Below are 1,852 nucleotides of genomic sequence, written 5' to 3' on the forward strand. Positions count from 1 at the left end.
ATGTTTGTTCTGGTCCATCAGAGACGAAGAAAACAGCCTTTTATTTTGTATATTTTAAAGGGTATCTCCTGGATATAAAGCACAGTGGGGAGAGCTGACCAACACAAACACAATATTATAATAACTCCTCATTTTCATGTGATCTCTCAAGGTAAGCGGGTGGCGTTTGGAGCAACTCTCGGCATTGTTGGAAATGTTGGACCTTTTAATGCTGCGATCACACTGACCTACAAGAACGTGTACGCAAACACAGGCGCATACAACCCTGCGACAGGTAAACTTACTACTATATATATTAATAAAGTCTTTGACTCTAGATAAAATGGTGATGTTACTCTCTTTGTTGATCATCCTCAGGTATTTTCACTGCTCCAGTCAGAGGAGTCTATTACTTCAGCTTCTCTGGACATCACCTATCCACTAGAACAATGGGGTTGTATCTGATGAAGAATGGAGTACACATGGTGTCTGGGTGGAACCATGCGGCTGGAAACCGCTACGAGACAGCAACCAATGGCATGACTCTACAGCTTGAAGTGGGAGACCAGGTGTACATGAGACTCCTGGGAAACACCTGGATTTTTGACAATGATGCGAAGCTCAGCACCTTCATTGGTCATTTGTTGTTCCCTCTGTGAGATCAATAAAGTTCAAAGACGGCCTTGAGGAGAGGTCAGCCATATGACTCATATATTATTGTTGCAGGTGGTGGTAATAATAAAGATACAAATCAAATAATCAATGGCATGGGATGAACAGTTACTCAAAATATTCGTGTGTGTTTAAAGCTTCATTGATCAGCTTTAAGCCTCTAATAGGCAGCAGCCACTCTGTCATCTTCTCTGTTAGCAACTTTAAAAAATGTGACAATGAAAATATAATGCATGTTAAGAGGAATCCCTGTCATAATTGTGTCCATTGAAAACTGTATATCCATTGATATGAATCATTAAATCATTAAAATCATTCATGAAATGCAAACAGTCATGTCCTCTTCATTATCATTTTGATATGAGCTACAATCATGACATACCGTAAGTGTTACTCAAATGCAAAACCACAGTTTGTATTTTCATTTGTTTATTCCGAAATAATTAAGTTGACATTTTGAGAAGAAAACTTATTTGCCTTCTAAGATGGGAGCACAAACAGACATACCAACAAAATAACCTAATTGGCCGAGCCCTCATTTGTCACCTGAGGTAGCAGCACAAACCAAAATGCGCCAAATCAACACACAGTCTTCATCTTGCCAACATGGTGAGTCTGATCCTGAACAAGCCCCCTCTTGTTACAGCCTGAATCAAAGGCTGTGACACAAAGGAAGACCAGACAACTACAGAAAAAAGTAATAGAATTTTTTACTCTACAAAAGCAGAAATGAATAAAACAACACCAAAGTAACCAAAGGCTGTCGTCAGGCTGCCTGGAGAGAGGTGATCTCCCCCAGAGAGAAGGAGGGCCTGATGTAAGAGAACACACTGGGCCCAGGTGTGGCTCATTCAGATGATGACCCTCCTTTCAGCTCCAGAACAGCACACAGGAAAAGGGACACTTAGGTCTTGTTTGGACTGCCAACCCAAATGTTGTTGTTTTTTTGGCACATCCAGATTGTATCCAGATTTATGTCAGGAAAGAGGTGGTTTGAAACAATTTCTACAGATGTGTCTCAGTCCAGATGCTCTGGCCGCTCAAATGGGATTTCAGAGTGTCACTTTGAACAACAACATCAAATCCAGAGTGCGGGAAGAGCTGAACAGATCCGCGCTGCTACTAGCAGAGCAATAAAAAAAATAAAAAAAAGTTTGTAGTGCAAAATGGCGGACCTTCATCTCACCATCACCAACATCAC

At 41.0% G+C, this 1,852-nt stretch overlaps 1 protein-coding gene across 1 annotated transcript in view; it reads left to right on the top strand.

Moving 5' to 3' along the window:
- Window positions 1-854, top strand: part of LOC126409167 (complement C1q-like protein 2) — a 7,508-nt gene extending 6,654 nt beyond the window's left edge. The window contains exons 2-3 of the mRNA XM_050075130.1: window positions 152-274; window positions 358-854. Of these exons, the coding sequence (XP_049931087.1) occupies window positions 152-274; window positions 358-638 (404 nt within the window). The 3' untranslated portion in view covers window positions 639-854. The remainder of the gene's footprint in view (window positions 1-151; window positions 275-357) is intronic.
- Window positions 855-1,852: the final 998 nt, after the last annotated feature.

Source organism: Epinephelus moara, chromosome 21 (genome assembly GCF_006386435.1).
Source record: "Epinephelus moara isolate mb chromosome 21, YSFRI_EMoa_1.0, whole genome shotgun sequence".
NCBI lineage: Eukaryota > Metazoa > Chordata > Actinopteri > Perciformes > Serranidae > Epinephelus > Epinephelus moara.